At 55.4% G+C, this 19,074-nt stretch overlaps 1 protein-coding gene across 5 annotated transcripts; it reads left to right on the forward strand.

Moving 5' to 3' along the window:
- The first annotated feature begins 6,303 nt into the window (after positions 1-6,303).
- Positions 6,304-18,654, forward strand: RNF215 (ring finger protein 215). 5 transcript variants are annotated; one of them, XR_008652374.2, is made up of 10 exons: positions 6,304-6,448; positions 9,765-10,417; positions 10,686-10,829; positions 11,305-11,376; positions 11,457-11,542; positions 12,945-13,101; positions 17,049-17,168; positions 17,245-17,401; positions 17,666-17,768; positions 17,855-17,988. XR_008652374.2 is itself a non-coding variant. In XM_055251924.2 (10 exons), the coding sequence occupies exons 2-10, from the start codon at positions 10,133-10,135 to the stop codon at positions 17,875-17,877; spliced, it is 1,134 nt and encodes a 377-aa protein (XP_055107899.1). In that variant the 5' UTR covers positions 6,307-6,448; positions 9,765-10,132; the 3' UTR covers positions 17,878-18,654. The 5 variants fall into 5 exon arrangements, 4 of the variants coding, with proteins under 4 accessions (XP_055107900.1, XP_063479658.1, XP_055107899.1 ...); XM_055251924.2 differs by having other exon boundaries at positions 6,307-6,448; positions 17,245-17,388; positions 17,855-18,654; XM_055251925.2 differs by lacking the exon at positions 17,855-17,988 and having other exon boundaries at positions 17,666-17,834.
- Positions 18,655-19,074: the final 420 nt, after the last annotated feature.

The following is a 19,074-nucleotide window of genomic DNA, read 5'->3' on the forward strand; positions in this document are numbered from 1 at the left end:
AGCCCCGCCTCTTAAAGGATCCCGAGAGGCGGAGTAGGGAGCGATGCGCTGGGGCGCGGGAGGCTCTGACACGGGCCCCCTCCGCTCTCCTGAAGTCAGAGACCCAGGCAGGAGGCCAGCAAGTGTGCCCACTGGGACTGAGGCCAGTGGGCATCAGAAGGGCAGGGAGTCTCAGTTTTAGTTCCAAATTTACCCTTAGCTCATAGTGTGACCTTGGGCGAGACACCTGAGCTCTCTGGGCCTCTGAACAAGGAGGGATTGAAAGGTGCTATCTAATGAGCTCTTCTAACCAGTCTCCCATAGTGCAGGATAGCACAGCATCCTGCACACAGGGATGTTTTTGCATTTTTTTTTTTTTTTTTTTTGAAACGAAGACACTCTGTCACCCAGGCTGGAGTGCAATGTCACGACCTCCGCTCACTGCCAACCTCTGCCTCCCGGGTTCAAGCTATTCTCCTGCCTCGGCCTCCCAAGTAGCTGGGATTACAGGTGCACGCCACCATGCCAGGCTAATTTTTGTATTTTTAGTAGAGATGGGGTTTCACCATGTTGGCCAGGCGGGTCTCGAACTCCTGACTTCAAGTGATCCTCCCGCCTCAGCCTCTCAAAGTGCTGGGATTACAAGTGTGAGCCACGGTGCCCGGCCTACAGGGATTATTAATAAATGTATCCTGAATGAATGAATGAATGAATGTAAGAAATGCTCCAATAGAGACACAGATCCCGGGGCTGGCAGAACCCTGAGAGGGAGAGAGAAACATAGATCATTCAGGGATCATGCAACTTACCTCATTTAACAGCTAGGGAAACTGAGGCCCAGATAAGGCATGGCTTGCCCAAAGTTGTTAGTGGCATGACAGATGTGGAGTGCCCACTGCCTGGCACATGGAAAGTGCTCAGCTGTGCCCTCCCCTTATGGCCTGGAATGAATGCAGAGCTAGGCCCAGGAGTCTGTGGGCATCTCGTCTCCCAGAGCCATGCCTCGGCCCCCTCAACACTCAAGTCTCTGGGAGAGAGAAAGCAGAATGTCCCCAGTCTTTCTCCTTACCCGGAGGCAAAGGCACCAGGCCTGTTAAAGACATTTAAGGACTTTGCTCTGCCTTTGGTGTGGCCTCCACCATAGAGGCCTACTGCAGGGTGCAGAGTGAGGGTTGAGGCCCCCAATGCCCACCTCTGCAGAGAGTTTTCAGGTAGTTCTGCCCTAGTTAGGCTCGCTGGCTTCTGGCCTGGGGCAGGACAGGGCTGCCTTCCTTACTGGATACATGGCTAAGATCTTTATATAAGACCCTTCCAGGGCCAGGATGTTCTTTCCAGGGTAGAGCTTACTCAAAGGAAACTATTATAGAAGAATGGCATCTTGGCCGGGCGTGGTGGCTCACACCTATAATCCCAGCACTTTGGGAGGCCAAGGCGGGCAGATCACCTGAGGTCAGGAGTTCGAGACTAGCCTGGCCAACATGGTGAAACCCCGTCTCTACTAAAAATACAAAAATTAGCCAGGCGTGGTGGTGTGCATCTGTAGTCCCAGCTACTCAGGAGGTTGAGGCAGGAGAATAGCTTGAACCTGGGAGGCAGAGGATGCAGCGAGCTGAGATCACGCCATTGCACTCCAGTCTGGGGCGACAGAGCAAGACTCCCTCTAAAAACAAAACAAAACAAAACAAAAACAAGAAGCACAGCCACTTATATTGGTTCAGCAACATAGAGTTCACAAGGTACCTTTAGATCTAGCTTGTCACTTAAGCGTGGGACAATCCTCTAAGGTAGGCAGGTCAGGTGACTTATTGAGGGGCCTGAGGGAGAGGTGGTCATAGGTGGGCACGTGCAGAGTTGGGACTTAAACCCAAGTTTGTGGTTTCTAGGCCGTATGCTCCCAGGCCAAGGTGTGGACGGGCCTGGGAACTGCCTGCGAAAGTTACCCAAGAAAGTACAAGATCACCTTCACCCAGCAGGATACAGCCCTGCCCGCATCCGAAGTTACCCAAATAAAAGCCTCGGTAAAGTACCCTTCCCCAGGCCTGCCCCTCCCAGGTTCAACAGCTGCCTCTTTCTTCTTCCTCCACTGAGACTTAACCTACCTCTGGCCCACCATAAAACAGCTAGTTAATTTGATCATATAAATCCTAAATAGGCCCGGGCTCGGTTGCTCACACCCGTAATCCCAGCACTTTGGGAGGCCAAAGTGGGCGGATCACCTGAGGTCAGGAGTTCAAGACCAGCCTGGCCAACATGGTGAACCCCATATCTACTAAACATACAAAAAAAAAAAAAAATTAGCCGGGCATGGTGGCACACACCTGTAATCCCAGCTACTTGGGAGCCTGAGGCAGGAGAATCACTTGAACCCAGGAGGTGGAGGCTGCAGTGACCCAAGATGGCACCATTGCATTCCAGCCTGGGTGACAAAGCAAGTCTCTGTCTCAAAAAAAAAAAAAAAAAGCCTAGCCAGGCGCAGTGGCTCACACCTGTAATCCCAGCACTTTGGGAGGCCGAGGCGGGTGGATTACCTGAGTTCAGGAGTTTGAGACCAGCCTGGCCAATGTGGTGAAACTAAAAATACAAAAATTAGCCGGGTGTGGTGGCGGGCGCCTGTAATCCCAGCTACTTGGGAGGGTGAGGCAGGAGAATCGCTTGAACCCAGGAGGCAGAGGTTGCAGTGAGCCGAGATCGTGCCACTGCAGTCCAGCCTGGGCAACAGGTGAGAAACTCGGTCTAAAAAAAAAAAAAAAAACACCTAAATAAATAATCTGGTGAAGTCCTGGAGCTGGCTACCGAGACAGAGTCCCTCCTTCCCATCCCCACTTTTTCTCCGTCCCCTAATCCCTGCCCTACAGTTCTTCCTCCCTGCTAGGTATGTTGCACCCCTGCTCAAGAATCTTCAGTGGCTCCCTGGTTCCGTCCTGAGTCGACTCAATCCCACTGATCTGCATCTGAGGCCTACCCCCACCCCATCCCAGCATTTCTTGTGGCACCAATGGCCACTTGCCCGCTCCACACACTTCATTTCAATCTGAGAAGCTTCCCATTGTCCCTTAGACACACCTCTGCCCTCCTGCCTCTGTGAGAGCTGCTGCTGTGTCCTGTATCCTCCTGCCAGGTCTTCCCCAGCCCTCAAGACTCTGATCAAATACCGTTTCCAGGAGCTTCTCCTTGAGCTACCCAATGCAACTAGACCTCTGCCAACCAGAAGTCCCCTTTCCTGGCCTTGATGTGGACTATTTTGCATTGTAGTGGCAACTATCAGGGAACAGCGTGGCCCAACAGGAAGAACCAGGCCTCCCGGGTCAGGCTGGCTGGAGGGGAGAGCCTTCTATGATGGGTGTGTTGCTCCGGGTATATCTTGCTGGGGACTTTGGTTAGGGGAACATAGAGTGTGAACAACTTAAAGAAGGCTGGTGGCACGCAGAGATCTAGGAGGAGCGTTGGGGTGGCAATCCTGGTGTTGACAGAGCCCTGTGCTTCAGACTCTTCTGGGGGCAGCTCTGGGCACAGCAAGGAGCACTGGACTGGGAGTCCGGTGTGTGGGCTGGAGACCATGTTCTTGCTTAATGTGCTGCCCTGACTATTCTGCAAGGCGCACATTTGGGGGTCTCCTCAGGGCTGCTGGCCCGTGCCCTCTAGACCTTGGCTATTTCCTCACTAAAATGAGGGCACTGGCCTTGAGATCAGAGGCCTCCTGTGTGCTCTGGCCTCAGAATCTGTGGTGCCAGGGGGAAGGGGGTGGCACAGAGATTGGCACTGTGATTTGAGAGTTGGAAAGAACAGTCTTTTAAACTCTTCAACAAATATTTGTGGAACACTCTACTTCCACGGGGCCAGGGCAGTGCGAACTCTCTGGAAAGCCCTTGTGCCTGCGGGCAGCCATGCAGAAAAGCCCTGGCCTCAGCCTCCTCCCCTCCTCCCAGCCCAGCCCTGTGGGGCTTGCAGCCGCCTCAAGTCACCTGCCTCCTCTGGGTGTCTGTGATCTGGGGAGAGAACTAATCCTGCCACTGTGAGAATTCCAAGTGAAATAATGGCTGGGGAAGTGGTGGGCGCACACAGGTGAGGGATTATTATTACTATCGTGTTGCTTCTGAAGGCACAACAGAGAGTGAGAAACTAAGCCTGTCTGGCTCCTCCCCCGAGCCCCACTTCCTCCTCACTTCCGCAGTCCAGCCTGGCTTTGCAAAGAAACAAAATCCTCTCCCCACCCCACTTCCCACACTCAAACCCCTGATTAAGTCCCTTACCTTCCTGGGTATCACTGTCTAATCCCTAAGCCCTTTCTCAGCAGTCTCCAGTTGTCTCCAAGAGCCAAATCCCTTTAGAATGAAGTGGCCCAGTTAGCTGTGAGCACAGAGGCTGGGGGCAGGGAGCTGGGACCTCAGGAGTCCCCCAGAGAGGGGGGGAGGGCCGGAGGGGTGCTGGGGCCCCTGCTATGGGTCTGGCACTAGCTGGCAGGAGCCTAGGGACTTCCCTTGGGAAGGATGGGTTGCCATTTCCGCCCCAAATAAAGCTAAAATAGAGTCCAGATTCCATAGGCAAGCTTGTTCGCATGCCAGTGACCTCTCAGAGCAGAATGGCATAGGAGTGGGCCCACCAACTCTGGAACCAAACTACCTGGGTTTGGGTCCCGGTTCTATAACCTAGCAAAGTTACTTGACCTCTGCCTCAATTTCCCATCTGTAAAATGACAGTGATAATCTTACTACCTCCTATGATTGGAATGAGATTAAATGAGCTAATATGTGAAAAAAACGTTGAAGAGTACCTGGAACACTGTAAAGCTATTGGCTGTTTTTTTTATTTTTTGTGGGGTTTTTTTTGTAGAGATGGGGGTCTCACTATGTTGCCCAAGCTGGTCTTGAACTCTTGGCCTCAAGTGATCCTCCCACCTTGGCCTCCTGAAGTGCTGGCATTACAGGCGTGACCCACGGTACCCAGCTGGTATCAGCTGTTTTCACTTGCACTCTCTGTTTCTTCTCTCGAATATTCTTGCCATGCTGGTGCCAGCCCACACACTACCTCTTAGAGAGGTCTCCCTTCCCTGGTAATGAGGCTGAAGTGGCCTCTGGCCCCCAGCCCCTCTCTGATGCTATTTTATCTCGTTCCTGTGGCATCTACCGTGGCCTGAAATGATCTTGCTTGTGTATGTGGTTATGGTTTTCTATCTGTTCTCAAGGGCAGAAGCCATTGCTGGTCACTGCTCCATGCCCAGTGCCTAGCACCGAGAAGGCCTCTGATATCCATTTGTGGGCATGACACTCATCCTGTCCCTGAGAGCTAGGCCCAAGGAAGGAGCAGGACCCCCTCTACTTTACAGCCCATGCCACAATTACGCTGCGGCTACTTTGCGTCTGCCCTGTGTGATCTTGAGTGAGTCATCGACCCTCTGAGCATCTGGGTGAGTGGAGGGAGGTGGCAGATGGAACTAGGCAATCAAGGGACACTTTAAGATCTTCTAAGACAACTTGTTTTATGTGCTGGGACTCATGTCCACAAGGTAAAGGGATCTTAGGGACCTCCATGTTCTAAAAATACCACCACCTCAGGCCTAGCTGTCCCTGTTGCCACTGGGCCTGAAGCCCCCACTGATGGTGACACATTTCCGTGAGTTAGGCATTGTCTTCTTCAAGGCCCTTTTTTTTTTTTTTTTTTTTTTTTTTTTTTGTTGTTGAATTTAGGATTTTATTATTATTTATTTTTAGAAAAAAAGAGAAAATTTACAAGATGCAAAGGTCTCACACAATACATTATCACTGATGATTGCTCTCTTGACACTTCCACACGGGCCCTGGCCCTTTTTGTACAAAACAGTCACTGGGCCCCACGTGGCCACATTCCCCAGGGACCAGCCTGCCACCTGGTGGCAGCTTGATTACATTGGCCTCTTCCTCATCAATGGGGCCCAGGTTCATTCTCACTGGAACAGACACATATTCTAGATGTGGATTTGCCTTCCCTGCCCTTCATCCTTCTGCCAGCACCACCATCTGCATACTCACGGAATGCCTCATCCATTTTTATGGCATTTGCACAGCCTGGTGTGTGACCAAACAACTCATTTCACAGCAAAGGAAGAGAAGCAGGGAGCTCAGGTTCACGGAATTCAAGGGCCTTATCATACACCCCATTCCTGGTACCAGTTCTAAAACATTTCATCCTCATCACCACCCCCTTCCACCGCTGAGGTAACATATTCCATGCCTCACACTTTCATTAATAGCTTTGTTTCTTCCTAGGTCCCCCTGCAACTTTACAGAATAAGGAGAGACAGAGGAATTGGGGCCTTCTCCATGCAGGTCTCTGCCCAGCCCAGGGCCAGGAAACCTTGTATCCCAAGAAACAAGCTACTTGGAATCACAGCATGTCTAATGAAAGGCCCTCCCAAGTCATTTAGTCCAAGCTCCCATTTTACAACTGAGGACGCAGGCCAAGAAAACGGAAGTGGCTTGCCCAGAGGCCCATGGTGAGAGAGTGACAGCCCTGTCCCCTCTAGCTCCCCACCCTCTCTTGGGAGTTTGGATCTGCGGGTTGGGCTACTCCAGAGAGAGTCCACAGGGCTGAGGGTCCTGCTGTCCATCCCTGGGAGCAGGGTGCCTGCATGTCTCTTAGCTGGCATCCCTTCCCCCTCTTCTGGGGTCCTCCAGCCCCCTCCTCCTCAGATACTCCACTCCTAGGCAGGGTCTCAAGGTCACTCATCTCCTTGCAGTCAATCTCCCATCCTTGGCTGCCTCACTTCCTGGGCTTACACTGCACTCTGCCCCCCGCCAGCATTGGCTCCAATCTTTACTGTTTCTTTACCCACCCCCTAACCCTCCTCACCCCAAAGCAGCAGAAGGCCCCTGGCTGGGCTGAGCTACACCCACCCACATTGAGGTAACATCCTCCAGCTCTTGTTCCTTCTGCGATAACCAAGGGTTCCCATGGAAGAACACACCACAGGGAACTGGTTACCCATCAAGTTTGCAAGGGGGCTCCAGCTCCCACTGATGGAAGGCTAGGATGTGGATATTTGTGGGGAAGCAGAACTGTGTTCTAGGTGGGGGACAAGCGTGAACAAGGACCTGCATCTGGTTGGAGTGTGTATGTTGAGGGGTGACTAGGTCGGTGGGGTGAGGGGTAGGGAGAAAGTGGGGACAGGACAGGCAGAACATGGAGCCAAAGACCTGGCTGATTACAGGGTGCGTCCTTGCAACCCTGTTGTTGGGGCTGACAGATGGGCTGGGACAGTCACAGATTTGGAGAAGCAAGCCTCTCCACAGGCACCACGGGGCTTCCACAGTGCATTTTGTAGCTTATGAAGAGTGATTTCGTACATATGAAAAAACGTTAGTAACATATCCAAGTACTGATCCCTTATCCTGATCCCTTACACATTCCAAGATCCTCAGTGGATGCCGGAAACCTCAGGTAGTGCTGAACACATACTGTGTTTCTTCAATCTGATAACTCTGAGGCCTACTAAGTGACTAACAGGTGGTAACATTTACAGCATGGGGAGGATTCACATCCAGGGTAGAATGGAGAGGAAGGGCAAGAGATTTCATCACGCTACTCAGAACAGCATGCAATTTAAAACTTATGAATTGTTTATTTCTGGAATTTTCCATTTAATATTTTTTTGGACCTCGGTTGGCTGAAGGTAACTAAAACCTCAGGTAAGGGGAGACTACTATAGACCAGTGGGATAGAACAGAGAATCTAGCTATGTGCAGTGGCTAATGCCTGTAAGCCCAGCACTTTGGGAGGCTGAGACAGGCAGTTCCCTTGAGCCCAGGAGTTCAAGACCAGCGTGGGCAACATGGTGAAACCCTGTCTCTACAAAAAAGAAAAAAAAAATTAGCTGGGCATGGTGGCACACCCCTGTGGTCTCAGCTACTTTGGAGACTGAGGTGGGAGAATCGGTTGACCCTGGGAGGTGGAGGTTGCAATGAGCTGAGAAGGCACCATTGCACTCCAGCCTGGGCAACAGAGAGAGACCCTGTCTCAAAAATAAACAAATGCAAAAATAATTTTTAATGCTTAAACTTTTACTTTTCTTATTTAGGTCTTTAATCTATATGGAATTCATATTTTGTATATGATGTGTATGTAATAGGGGTCTAATTTCTTTTCCTAATGGTTAATTCAATTTCTCAGCACAATTTACCAAACAGTCCATGATACTGCCTCCTTCTATCTCCACAAACACAATGTTTCCTCTGACGTTACACCATCTTTAGATGTGTGGGTCAGTTTCTGGCCTATTTCATGTTCCATTTGTCTGTCTTTAGGCTGATATTGGGGGCTGTCTTATATTCCCATCTCACACTTCTTCAGGAGCAACTTGGTCATCCCATATCGGTGTTCATACAGGTGTTCACTGTAAAATTCTTTCAATTTTTCTGGAGAAAAAAGAGTGTTGTGGCTCATCTGGCCCAGGCTGGAGTGCAGTGGCATCATCTCAGATCACTGCAAGCTCCGCCTCCCGGGTTCACACCATTCTCCTGCCTCAGCCTACCCAGTAGCTGGGACTACAGGCGCCTCCCAACATGCCCAGCTATTTTTTTGCATTTTTAGTAGAGACCGGGTTTCACCTTGTTAGCCACTATGGTCTCCATCTCCTGACCTCATGATCCGCCCGCCTCAGCCTCCCAAAGTGCTGGGATTACAGGCGTGACCCACCGCGCCCGGCCCACCATACAATTTTTTTTTTTTTTTTGAGACGGAGTCTTGCTCTGTCGCCCAGGCTGGAGTGCAGTGGCGCAATCTCGGCTCACTGCAAGCTCCGCCTCCCAGGTTCACGCCATTCTCCTGCCTCAGCCTTTCCGAGTAGCTGGGACTACAGGCGCCCGCCACCACGCCCGGCTAATTTTTTGTATTTTTAGTAGAAACGGGGTTTCACCGTGGTCTCAATCTCCTGACCTCGTGATCCGCCCGCCTCGGCCTCCCAAAGTGCTGGGATTACAAGCGTGAGCCACCGCGCCCGGCGACCATACAATTTTTAAAGGCTCGGGTTTCAGACTGAGCCAGCTCCCAGCAGCCCCAAACCTTGGAGAAACGGACAAGTTTTAGAACAGTAGTGGTAATTCCACATTCCAGTAGACGTTTGAGTTATTTGCTGGGGGTGAGGCAGTGTTGATTTTACATGGTGCTTATTTTTTTTTTTTTCTTTTTTTTTTGAGACGGAGTCTCGCTCTGTCGCCCAGGCTGGAGTCCAATGGTGCGATCTCGGCTCGCTGCAACCTCCGCCTCCTGGGTTCAAGCGATTCTCCTGCTTCAGCCTTCCGAATAGCTGGGATGAGAGGCATGCGCCACCACGCCCGACTAATTTTGTATTTTTAGTAGAGACGGGGTTTCTCCATATTGGTCAGGCCAGCCTCGAACTCCCGACCTCAGGTGATCCGCCCGCCTCGGCCTCCCAAAGTGCTGGGATTACAGGCGTGAGCCACCGCGCCCGGCCTATGGTGCCCAGTCCACAGATGAGGGAAGTGACCCAGCCTCTCGGTCCCACTGAGGCACTGTGTCCCTGCCTGCTTCGTCTTGCCTTGCCCCCACCCCCAGCCCCTTTCCCCTGCCCCTCCATCTCCCCCGTCGGCTTCCCACGCCAGTCTCTGGTTCTCTGCCTCCTGCTGTTTAGTGGGGTCGAGACAGGGAGGACCGGGGAAGAGAGGGATGTGACTTGGCCCTGGCCACCCCGTGGGTCCACGGGGCTGCCGCAGAACAAGGGCCTGCCACCAGGCCCCTTAGACATCCCTTGCTCCTGCCATTCTCGGGCTCTGATTGTGTCTCTGCTCCCCCAGGTCGCCCTTACCAACTATCTTCCTGTCTGCCCCGCTGCCGCGTCCGCTGCCGGAGCATCCCGCTGCCTGCGAGCACCTCCTCTCTCTGACTTCCCGCCTTCCCGCTGCGACCCGGGTTTCGCTCCTCTCCAGCTCCCTCCGCCGCCGGCGCCTGAGCTCTCCGCGGCCACCAGGGGGCGCCCGCGGCCCAGTCTGGGCGCGGGAGCCGCCAAGCGCCCACTCCGTTCCTCCTGGTGCCCCGCCCCGTCCGGCCGCGGTCCCGCCCCTCCCGGCGCCCCGCCCCGTCCGGCAACAGCTTCGCTCCCTCCGATCCCCCCCGCGCCCGGGACCCCCGGCCCCACTGTTGCGCCAGCTCGCCGGGTCTGGCCATGGGCCCCGCCGCTCGCCCCGCGCTGAGATCGCCGCCGCCGCCTCCGCCGCCGCCCCCGTCGCCGCTGCTGCTGCTGCTGCCCCTGCTGCCGCTGTGGCTGGGCCTGGCGGGGCCCGGGGCCGCGGCGGACGGCAGCGAGCCGGCAGCCGGGGCGGGGCGGGGCGGAGCCCGCGCCGTGCGGGTGGACGTGAGACTGCCGCGCCAGGACGCTCTGGTCCTGGAGGGCGTCAGGATCGGCTCCGAAGCCGACCCGGCGCCCCTGCTGGGCGGTCGTCTGCTGCTGGTGAGCGCTGCTGAGCCATCTGGCCGCATCACTAAACCCCTCTCCCAACCCTCCCTAGAGACCCCGCACCCTGAACCGACGTTCATCCTCCACCAAGCCCTGACAGTCCAGCGCCCCTCCCCAGGCTCCCCAGGCCCTCAGCATTCAGGCTTCCCAAACCTGAGAGCCAGATGATCTCCGAACTCTGTCCTTGCATCCACTGTGATGACCCCGGCTCCCTCCTCCCCCACACCCTGCCTCCCTCTGCTCATGGCCCCTTGCCATACAGATGGACATCGTGGATGCCGAACAGGAGGCGCCGGTGGAAGGCTGGATTGCAGTGGCATACGTGGGCAAGGAGCAGGCGGCCCAGTTCCACCAGGAGAATAAGGGCAGTGGCCCGCAGGCCTATCCCAAGGCCCTGGTCCAGCAGGTGCAGGGGATGTCTATGGGGGAGGCGGCTGGAGGAATGGATTCCAAGGCATCTGCTAGAGCCAGGCCCTCCTTAGATGGGCCCCTAAGAGCTTGCAGAGAAGCCCTAGGCCTGGTGGGTCAGGGCACCCTAGTTTGAAGAATGGAGTCAGCATGGCTTCGAAGCAGGGAGGTGAGAGGAGGCCAGAGAGAGGTTGGGAAGCTTGACCAGGCTCTGAGAGTATGGGATGGGGGAGCTGCTGCTGGCGACCACTGCGGGGACTGCCCTGCTAGGACCGGGGAAGGCACAGTGCATCTGGAAGGGAGGCAGGAGGAAGGAAGCGGTTTCCACCCTTGACCTCAAGCAGCTTATGGCTAGTCTGTCCAGAGTTTTGCTCACTGCAGGGCCAGGAGCTAAGAGCAGCTGGGGCTGCAGGTGGTGAGACAGGTGTACAGGCAGGGTGTATGCTAGCCTCTCACCTTCTATCCCTCTGTAGATGCGGCGGGCCCTCTTCCTGGGAGCCTCTGCCCTGCTTCTCCTCATCCTGAATCACAACGTGGTCCGAGAGGTAAATCAGACCAGGCCGTGAGGGTAAGCAAGCTGGGGAAAGGGGGACCCAGGCCTGCTGACCTCCTTGTCTCCCTGCAGCTGGACATATCCCAGCTTCTGCTCAGGCCAGTGATCGTCCTCCATTATTCCTCCAATGTCACCAAGCTGTTGGATGCACTGCTGCAGTGAGTTGGCATTTAGACTTCAAAGGACTGACCCTGGGTACAGACAGCCCCTGGTTCTCCGATGGACTGAGGGGGCTTGGGACCAGGGCCTTACCTGTTAGCCTTTTTTTGTTTGTTTGTTTGTTTGTTTTTGAGATGGAGTATCACTCTTGTTGCCCAGGCTGGAATGCAATGGTGCAGTCTCGGCTCACTGGAACCTCTGCCTTCCAGGTTCAAGTGATTCTCCTGCCTCAGCCTCCCAAGTAGCTAGGATCACAGTCATGTGCCACTACACCCAGCTAATTTTTTGTATTTTTAGTAGAGGCAGGGTTTCACCATGTTGGCCAGGCTGGTCTTGGACACCTGACCTCAGGTCCACCTGCCTTGGCCTCCCAAAGTGCTGGGATTAAAGGCATGAGCCCCCGTTGCCACTGCTCCTGCTGCTGCCCCTGCTGCCACTGTGGCTGGGCCTGGCAGGGCCTGGCCTGTTAACTTTTTTTTTTTTTTGAGACAGAGTTTCGCTGTGTCACCTAGGATGGAGTGCAGTGGCGTGATCTCGGCTCACTGCAAGCTCCACCTCCCGGGTTCATGCCATTCTCCTGCCTCAGCCTCCTGAGTAGCTGGGACTACGGGCACCCACCACCACACCCGGCTAATTTTTTTGTATTTTTAGTAGAAACGGGGTTTCACCGTGTTAGCCAGGATGGTTGATCTGCTGACCTTGTGATCCACCTGTCTCGGCCTCCCAAAGTGCTGGGATTACAGGCATGAGCCTGTAACTGTTAGCTTTAAGACTGCCCTCTCGGCTGGGAATGGTGGCTCATGCCTGTAATCCCAGCAGTTTGGTAAGCCGAGGAAGTAGTATCACTTGAGTCCAGGAGTTTGAGACCAGCCTGGGCAACATGGCAAGACTCAGTCTCTACAAAAAATACAAAAATTAGCTGGGCATGGTGGGACATGCCTGTAGTCCCAGCTAATCAGGAGGCTGAAGTGGGAAGATCACTTGAGCCCCGGGGGTAGAGGCTGCAGTGAGCTGTGACTGTGCCACTGCACTCTGGTCTGGGTGACAAAGGGAGACCCTGTCTCAAAAATAAAAAAAAAAAACTGTCCTCTCCCAGGCTGAAAAATGGGTGAGGGGATGGGAAGGAGGTGCCAGAGCCTGGAGCTTGGAGCAAGGAGGTGGCTCTGTGGGCAGAGAGGACTGGCCCCAGCGAGGAGGAAGATGGACTCCCTGGGCTTGCAGGCTTCCATGGCCTGGTGTGAAAACTGGAAAAACCAATAGAGGGAAAAGGCCTGGGGCAAAGTGGAAGGCCAACAGGGGCGACAGTCGTAGGTATCCTTTTCCTGCAGAGCTGGGGTGGGTGGGTCTGGGCCTCCCTTCCCAAGAGTCCTTCCATCTGGCCCTGGTGACTTTCCCTCCCAGGAGGACCCAGGCCACGGCTGAAATCACCAACGGAGAGTCCCTCTCTGCCAATATCGAGTGGAAGCTGACCTTGTGGACCACCTGTGGCCTCTCCAAGGATGGCTATGGAGGATGGCAGGACTTGGTCTGCCTGGGAGGCAGTCGTGCCCAGGAGCAGGTGGGTGCTAGCAGATTACATGGGGCCTAGGGAAAGGAGGCTCGTGGAGCCACATACGTGGCCTTGTAATGCAAATCCTGTGGCTTCTCCCCACCTTAGTGACAAGGACGGCCTCTCCCACCCCATGCTGTGAGTGTTCAGAGACGTGGTGCAGGTGGGCGCTCAGTGGGGCGCCTGGGCCAGGTCACATGCAGTCAGTGTTAGCTGCTGTCCTCACGTTCTGCAGGCATTGGGAAGCCTTATTCCACTGCCTGTAAAGTTCAGACCCCTTCGCGTGGCTTCCCCAGCTCTCTGCATCACTCACTCACTCTATTTTTCTAGTCGTTTTTTCTATGCTCTGGCCAGCCCGTACCAATGACTACACATGCTCTGGCCTTCTGCCTCTGGGCCTTGTCTATGCCTGGCTGTAGACGTGGACACCTTTTCTCTCTGGGTCCACACGTCCTAGTCTAGCTAGAACCTTCACAACTCATCCTGCCACCATTCTTTGGAAAGCCTCCCTCACACCCCAGCTTGAAGTCCCCTCTCTCTCTCTCCCTCTTTTGTATCACAGCAAGGCGTGGTCAGGCCATCCCTGGGCTTCTTGGGACAGCCCATCCTGCATGTGATGAGGCGCGTCACTTTGTCTCCTGACAGCCAGGACTGTGTTTTATCGTCTCTGGATTTCCAGCGCTTGGCATCAGGGCATTCAAGGGTATTCTGTCCACAAGCATTTCTTGAGTCCCTACTCTGCTGGGCAGTCACATCCCGGTCTCCTGGTGTACAGCCTCCAGCAGGTGTTGGCCACCGTGGGCGGTGCAGGGCAGCTTCAAGTGGGGCAATCTTGGGGTCAAATCCTGGCTTGGAAACCTTAGCTGACTGATCTCAGGCTGGGAGTTTCACCTCTCTGGCCTCGTGTTTCTCATTTGCGAACAGGGACGGTACTCTGTGTATCCCTGTCATGGGTGGCCCACACAGGCCTCTGGACAGGTCAGGTATTGGTGAGAGGCCTGGGGTGGGGCTGTGCGCAGTCTGCAGGTCGGTCTGGCTGCTCCAGAGGGCAGAGCTGAGCCGCCTTGGCCAGGCTGCAGGCTGAGGTCAAGGTGGTCCCAACCCAATTATTGGGTGGCCATGGCCGCTAAAGTGTCTGAAGGGTGGCTGGAGTAGGCATCTCAGTGGCTGGCCTGATGGACATTGGGCTCTCAGTCCTGACCCCAGGGCCCAGTCACTGTCCCTCCAGCCTCTGGGAGTCCAGAGCAGCAACACCCACGTATCAGGAAGGTCTGATGAACAGCAGTGGCACGATCTTGGCTCACTGCAGCCTCAACCTCCTGGGCTCAAGTGACCCTCCCACCTCAGCCCCCCAAGTAGCTGGGACTACAGGCATGTGCCGCCATGTCTAGCTAATTTTTGTATTTTTGTAGAGACGGGGTTTCACTATGTTGCCCAGGCCGGTCTGAACTCCTGACCTCAGGCTTTCGGCCCACCTCGGCCTCCCAAAGTGCTGGAATTACAGGCGTGAGCCACCATGCCCAGCTAATGAACAGTCCTTACTGCTCTGATGGCAAGCTCCCATCCTGCCCGCCATCCTCATCTGGGGCTCTACAAGGTGTGTTCCCCAAGATGCACTGAACCTGGGGCACATAGGGCTTCCCAGGATGCAGTGAACCTGGGGAGGCTGGGTCTTTGGCCTCAGTGGAGCTTCAGGCTGGCCACACCTTCAGCCCACTCAGCTGGCTGCTCCGAGGCATGGAGCTCTACAGCAGGCTCTGCCCTGGAGAGCTTATGCCATAGTGGCCACTTAGTCCTGGCATGGGGCTCAGGGGAGTGTCACTTTGTCTCCTGACAGCCAGGGCTGTGTTTTATCATCTCGGGATTCCAACACTCGGCATCAAGGGCATTCAAGGGTATTCTGTCCACAAGCTTTTTTTTTTTTTTTTTTTTGAGACAGAGTTTCGCTCTTGTTACCCAGGCTGGAGTGCAATGGCACAATCTCGGCTCACCACAGCCTCCGCCTCCCGGGTTCAAGCGATTCTCCTACCTCAGCCTCCCTAGTAACTGGGACTACAGGCATGCACCACCACACACAGGCTAATTTTTTGTATTTTTAGTAGAGACGGGGTTTCTCCATGTTGGTCAGGCTAGTCTCGAACTCCCAACCTCAGGTGATCCGCCCACCTCGGCCTCCTAAAGTGCTGGGATTACAGGCGTGAACCACCGCGGCCTACCCACAAGCATTTCTTGAGTTACTTCTCTGCCAGGCAGTGATGCCCCGGTCTCCTGGTGTACAGCCCCCAGCAGGTATTGGCCAACGTGGCCTGCTCCAGCCCTGGGCTCATGGGAGCCCAGTCTGGACAGCAGATAGGCCAGAGACATGCTGTCACTCTGCTGGGGTGAGCACAGAGCTGGTGGTGGCCCCGGGACCCTCTAGGGCATGATAAAGGCACTCAGCCTGGGGCTTGGGGACAGCTTCCTAGAACAGGTAGCATTGCCCAGCTGCAGCTGGAGGAGAGAAGAGGGCAGGACGGAGAGGGGAGCTGGGGGTCACAGACACTTCCCAGTGAGGGCCCCCAGAGCACCTCCACTGTGAGCAGAGCAACGGCTTGTGGCACTAGCAGCACCCAGGCTTGTCTAGAGCGGTGGCCTCTTCACATCAGATCATTTCTCAGCCCCTCTTCCCCACATGACGGTAGATGAGCTTCAGCATCGGTTGGGGAAGAACACGATGGCAGAGCAGCACTCAGCTGCAGAGAGCTTTGAAATGAATGCATGTATTAGTCCTAACGCATCCACAGACCCTGTGCAGAGGCGCACCTGGAGGGAGCGTGCTGTTTTGCTTACTCCGCTGCGCCATCTCCTGAGCCAGCTGTTGAGTAGTCAGAGCCCAGCAGCCACACCGCATCTGGGGCGAGTTGAGTCAAGATCACTGTGGTTCCCTCAGTCACTCTGAGGCTGCCCAGGGGCCCGGGGCCCCCAGGCTTTAAAGTGTTCTCTTAGTCATGTTTCCTTTCCAAATTCAGTCATTCCACAAAGATGGTGGGAGGTACTGGGTTAGGGTGGTGACCACATCAACTATGGTTACCTCCCACCAATGGGAGCGCACAGACCCCCAAGGGCAGCTGCAAGAGAACGCTGGGTAGAGCGGGTGTGAGGAGGGTGGTGCAGTGGGAGGTTAGGGGGGCACATTCACCCAGCCATAAGAGGTCAGGGAGCTTCTAGAGCAAGATGTGGTGGAGGCAGCAGCCGAGGAAAGGGATAAGGTGGAAGAGGGTTCCCAAGACAGGGAACAGTGTGGAAAGGCACAGACACGGGTGGGAGCCAGCAGCACAGGACACTGAGAGGAGGCAAGTGGCACTACAGGGAAGGAGCTCAGGCAGGGGAGTTGCAGGGCCTGGTGTGCAGAGGAGAACCCTCTGGCCGTGGGTGGGAAATGGGTGGCAACGAGGGCATGAGACCCACCCCCGCCCAGGAGACCCACCCCTGCCCTTGGGGGCTGGCTCCCTCCCGTACTGGGGGGTGTGAACGTTCAGGCTGGATGGGTGAGTGGGTGATGGCAGGGCCTGAGAAAGCCAACCAGGAGGAAGTGCAGGAGGATGGGGGTGGGAGAGTGAGCGGGTCCCAGGCTGGGTGCTGGGTTGCTGGGTGCTAGGTTGGGGAGTCTCTGAGGCTACCAGATAGAAGCTTCTGTGTGTGCAAAACATCAGGTTTGTTGCCCAGAGAGCCCTGGGCTGGGAATGGATGTGGCTCTCCTTGGAGCTGGATAGGAAGACGTGTAGGGCAGAGTGGGTGATCCTGAGAAGCACACAATGGAAGGGACGGAGCCTTCAGAAGAGGAAGCTGGGGACTGCAAGGACACAGGCCGTCAGCACACCTCACCTGCCTGCTCCCTGGCGTTCCTGGGGGTAGATGTTCCTAAGGGAGGCGTGTGGGGGTGGCCCCGTGTCCCTGATGACTGCTTCCCTCCCCAGAAACCCCTGCAGCAGCTGTGGAACGCCATCCTGCTGGTGGCCATGCTCCTGTGCACAGGCCTCGTGGTCCAGGCCCAGCGGCAGGCGTCGCGGCAGAGCCAGCGGGAGCTCGGAGGCCAGGTGGGAGCCAGCCCCAGGGAGCCCCAGTGCCCTCAGCCCTTGGACCTGCAAGACTGTGCCCGTCCTCTCCCCACAGGTGGACCTGTTTAAGCGCCGCGTGCTGCGGAGACTGGCATCCCTCAAGACACGGCGCTGCCGGCTGAGCAGGGCAGCGCAGGGCCTCCCAGATCCGGGTGCTGAGACCTGTGCCGTGTGCCTGGACTACTTCTGCAACAAGCAGGCTAGTGCCCCGGGTAGAGACCAGCCATCAGCTCACCTGTGATGCCTCTCGCCTTACTCCCGGGACCTTGGAACCACCCCCACCAGGCCCTTCTCCTTGGAACCACCCCCACCAGGCCCTTCTCCTTCAGCCCCCAGGGCTACAGAGCAGAATTTCAGGGGGGTGGGGGAAGCCGTGAGGTTTCAGTTCCCCAGCTGAGACGAGGGGCATGGGACTAGGCACCCCCACGTGGAGTCCTGCTTCGGTGGCCTGAGCCCTTCCTCCCCCACCCCTGTAGTGGCTCCGGGTGCTGCCCTGTAAGCACGAGTTTCACCGAGACTGTGTGGACCCCTGGCTGATGCTCCAGCAGACCTGCCCACTGTGCAAATTCAACGTCCTGGGTGAGCACCAGGGGCGGGGACCCTCGGCTTACTCCGCCTGCTCTTCACTTGATGCCTCTCCCTGTTCTTCTTCCCCTCCTCTGCAGGGAACCGCTACTCCGATGATTAGCTGCCCAGCTGGACTCTACACATGGGGATGGACCCTTCCTGCCTGCACCCCTGTCCTCAGCCTGGGCTCCCAGGACAGGACAGGACAGGATGGGACAGCAGGATAGGCAGGACAGCAAGCCCAGTGGGTGGGAGGAAGGATGAGGTCCCCACCATGTCCACACTGGGAAGGAGGGCCCCACAGCTGCAGGCTGCGGATCTAGGGCTGGGACCTGTCAGTCAAGGAAGAGAGGTCACTTTGAGACCTCTGCAATCCCGTGATGTGAGTCTGCCCTCCTCACAGGCAGTTCCCAGGTCAATAGGGAAAGAGAATATGGGGCCAGTGTAGCATGTCGCCAGGGTTCTGGGAGCTCCCTGTGGCCTGTCTGGGAATCCCTGGGGGCTGGGACTACAGTGGCCAGGTTTTGTGCTTATTTATTGGGGGGTGGGTTGAGGGAAGAGCTATCTGGCCTTGGGGGTACCCTGGCCTGACCGTCTTTCAGGATACCTCTTGTCAAGGCTGTCTGCCTGTTGCCTTTGGTCCTCGAGCACTGGGAACCATGGGTCCCACTGCCTGTCCAGCCTTCCTGGGCCTGGCTAGGACCAGAGGCCTTAGAAACCATCCTGTTCTGGACTCCTTGGCTGCGGCTTTGTGTTGCCGACCGGGATACTCGAAGCCACAGGATCAATGTGGTGCCTCATCCAGGGGCATCCATTTTTTTTTTTTTTTTAAAGAGTTGGAGTAGGGAAGGTTTAATAGTAAAATAAACGTGGCTATATTTTAACATAAGATGTAAAATGTGTATGGGTGTTTTAAGATTTTAAAAAGTTACCTTAGGTTCTACTGCCTGTGGTAGATGGAATTCTAAGATGGCCCCCAAGGTCTCCCACTACCACCCGCCGTGAACATGCCTTGCATTAATATAATCTCTGGAACTGGGACTCGGAAGGGATTTTATTTATTTATTTTATTTTTATTTCTTGAGATGGAGTTTCACCCTTGTTGCCCAGGCTGGAGTGCAATGGCGTGATCTCGCCTCACTGCAACCTCTGCCTCCCGGGTTCAAGCAATTCTCCTGCCTCAGCCTCCCAAGTAGCTGGGATTACAGACATGTGCCACCACGCCCGGCTAATTTTGTATTTTTAGTAGAGACGGGGTTTCTCCATGTTGGTCAGGCTGGTCTCGAACTCCCGATCTCAGGTGATCCACCTGCCCAAA

The sequence above is a fragment of the Symphalangus syndactylus genome, chromosome 18 (assembly GCF_028878055.3).
Source record: "Symphalangus syndactylus isolate Jambi chromosome 18, NHGRI_mSymSyn1-v2.1_pri, whole genome shotgun sequence".
NCBI lineage: Eukaryota > Metazoa > Chordata > Mammalia > Primates > Hylobatidae > Symphalangus > Symphalangus syndactylus.

Excerpts from the sequence above, each read along its gene's own strand:
- RNF215 (XM_063623588.1), top strand. The coding sequence starts at position 10,133 with ATGGGCCCCGCCGCTCGCCCCGCGCTGAGATCGCCGCCGCCGCCTCCG. Across the intron at positions 10,418-10,685 it reads TGGGCGGTCGTCTGCTGCTG|ATGGACATCGTGGATGCCGA; the intron begins GTGAGCGCTGCT and ends CTTGCCATACAG. Across the intron at positions 17,389-17,665 it reads ACTACTTCTGCAACAAGCAG|TGGCTCCGGGTGCTGCCCTG; the intron begins GCTAGTGCCCCG and ends CCACCCCTGTAG.